General features: G+C 43.4%; 1 protein-coding gene across 1 annotated transcript in view; it reads left to right on the top strand.

Moving 5' to 3' along the window:
- The first annotated feature begins 326 nt into the window (after nucleotides 1-326).
- Nucleotides 327-3,083, top strand: part of tctn1 (tectonic family member 1) — a 127,731-nt gene continuing 124,974 nt past the window's right edge. The window contains exons 1-3 of the mRNA XM_008297020.1: nucleotides 327-349; nucleotides 457-516; nucleotides 971-1,181. Coding sequence (XP_008295242.1) covers nucleotides 327-349; nucleotides 457-516; nucleotides 971-1,181 — 294 coding nt within the window. The remainder of the gene's footprint in view (nucleotides 350-456; nucleotides 517-970; nucleotides 1,182-3,083) is intronic.

Here is a 3,083-nt window from a genome sequence, read left to right as displayed (position 1 = left end):
TAATCTTGGTTTGTGGCTCTCAGGCCCAGACAAATGCTAAAAATCTGAAGGTTGAAAAACTGATTACAAACATATAGCTTCACCCAAAAAAATGTAAACATGCAAAAATAGTGCATTACAGCTGTGGATTACTACACATGTGGTGATCTGGTGAGCATTTGAAGAGTTCATTTGCAAAAACAGATTTTGTAGATTTTCAGAAAACTTATTTTTTTGTTCTTTGCTTGAGATAACATCAATCAAACCGAAGTTGAGCCGATTTGACTCAGTAGAAATGACAACAATAGAGATAACTTAAGTTCAATTGATCTTGTCTCAGGTAGACGATGGAACAGTGGGTTTTCTTCAGGTTTGTGAAGATGGAGTGATCTGTTTTTGCAAATGAACTCTTCATTTGGAGCTGCAGTGCAGCGTGTGAAGGTAAGCATCACCCAACGTTTGCTGTTCTGAGGTCAGGTGGGTGCTCCGGGGTGTGAACCCGTCAAAGGCTGCTGGTCCCGATGGTATCCGGGGAGGGTACTGAGGGGCTGTGCAGACCAGCTGGCAGAGGTTTTTACTGTCATTTCAACCTCTCACTGGCTGCCTGCACAGTCCCTAGCTGCCTACAATCTGCCACTATTGTACCCATCCCCAAGAAACAGTCGGTCAGCAGTCTGAATGGTTACAGACCTGTGGCTCTGTGATGAAACGCTTTGAGAGGCTGGTGCTGAGGCACATCAAATCCTTCCTGCCTCCCAGCCTTGAGCAGCACCAATTCGCATCCAGAGCCAACAGGTCCACAGGTGATGCCATCAACACAGCCCTCCACACAGTGTGTCAACATCTTGAACAGTCTGGCAGCTATGCGAGGATGTTGTTTGTGGACTTCAGTTCTGCTTTTAACACACTTGTTCCAAGCAGACTGCACAGTCTGGGCATCGGCGAGCACACCTGCACATGGATCAGAGACTTTCTCACCACCCGTCTGCAGGTTGGGGCCACACCACTCGGTGCTGACAGTGAGCCCTGGGGTGCCTCAGGGCTGTGTGCTCGGCCCCATGCTGTACACCTCGTACACCCACCACTGGGCACCAGCCCACAGCAGCAACATCTTTGCCAGGTTTGCGGATGACACGACTGTGGTTGGGCTGATTCACAACGATGATGAGACGGCCTACAGAGAGGAAGTCCTGGAGGTGTATGTGTCCCTGTCTCTTATATGTGATACTGCATTTTGTGTATATTTTTCTATATATTATATTACTTATAATAATTCTTTATTTATATTATCTATATTTCTCATGTATCCACAGTGTTCCTGCCTTAACAGTGCACTATATTTATTATTCTACCGTTTGGCTAGCTGTACATACTTCCTACATGTATATATATATTCTTATTTGACTTTTTATGCTTCTGCACCACTGAGTTGTCTTTTAATTTCGTTGGACTTTGTGTATGATGACAATAAAAGCATTCTGTTCTGTTCTGTTCTAGCTGCTCACGTGGCGACCAGAGTCAGTGTTCTGCGTATTGTTAGAAGCACTGTAGTGATGTACCTCAGTGCTGTTGCCTGTTGTGTATACACAAAGGGGTTTTGTGTTTATCTCGAAGCACATCTTCAGGTCAACGAGGTCCCTGTGACCTTCTACCTCTTCCCTGGTCCTCCCCCCTCATCTCCTCACCCTGCCAGTGCTAACAGAGACTTCACTGTCAACACCAGGCTTAATTAACAACGACACTCAGCTGTTTGAACTGTGAATCGCTGGTTTTATTAACCGCAATTTAATGTGTCAGACCATGTGTTTCCCTGGACTTTTTTTTCTTCTTCTTTTTTGCTTGTTTCACAATAGCCATCCTCGTGAAAGCAGTGAAATTCGAAGATTATTGTCTGTCGGTCGCATCACTTCATTGTAGCTGAACCTTCAGTGTCAGTCTGAGGAGACTATTGATTTTAATTAGTGTCTGCCCACAGGGAGCTGGCTGATGATTGGAGAAGAATAGGATGTCCTCAAAACTATGATAAAAATCACACACACACACACACACACACACACACACACACACACACACACACACACAGCTAATTATTAGGTTTAATCAGAGGTGGAATGGCTGTAGGTCCTGTCCAAGGTGCTTAGAGGTGGAAGGAAACGTGAAAAGACAACGAGGGAGAGAGAGACCAAATGTCGGGTTCGGTAGCTTGCTGGTCTTTACTAAACACACCAAAACCACTTTATTTGAGCAAATACTAATCCCCAGTTAGAAGTATGGAAATGATGTCTGAACCAAATTAAAGTGGCTCCATGAACAAGCAGAGGTCTGTTGGTCTGTTGCTTATTGAAGGAGTGACTCCTGTTACCAGCAACTTTTTGGGGGTAAGTGAACCTTTGCAGAACCACTGAAACAGCACCACCATTCCTAATGCCATAAAAAATAAAATATAACGTCAAAGTTCAACAGATTGCTTTATGACTTATTTACTGCTTTTGAAAAGTCTTATTTAATCACACACACACTTCCACAGAGTTCTACATTGTGTGTGCGCCTGTTTGCAGACGTTACCACCTTTACTTTAAGCTCTTATCTGGGTCATTATGCCGGCTAGTCATACATGCTGTAAACTTTTATCACATGATACAACACTTCCAGGTTTATCATATTAGCCTTGATATCAAAGAAAAAAAACATAATTAAATTCTTACATCTTCACATATAATCTTGTGATTAAATGTTGTCAGTAGCACTGTACTAACTATGCTGGGAGACTGTCTGGATTCTGGCAATATCAGAACCATGATGGTGTGATGCTGTGTGACCTAGAGATGGGTTAAAACAAACAAACAAACAAAAGCTTCGTACATACTGGAAAAAACAACAACATCATTTTATCTGCTGACGTATTAACAGCCGACTTGCAGAGGTGGTAAACCAACCAAATGTTTCACTTCTCAGACTACACTCTCCCAATGGCCTCCTGCCAGAGACAAACATCACCACTGTTTTCTGCACTCGTGTTTTAAACCATTGCAATGAAAAGCAAACCCATCATTACAACGCAAAGTGAACGCACTCTTTCGCCCGTAACTCCACTTGAAACTGTC

This window comes from Stegastes partitus, unplaced genomic scaffold, assembly GCF_000690725.1.
Source record: "Stegastes partitus isolate 25-593 unplaced genomic scaffold, Stegastes_partitus-1.0.2 Scaffold1177, whole genome shotgun sequence".
NCBI classification, from domain to species: domain Eukaryota; kingdom Metazoa; phylum Chordata; class Actinopteri; family Pomacentridae; genus Stegastes; species Stegastes partitus.
This window is presented reverse-complemented; position numbering and strand designations above follow the sequence as displayed.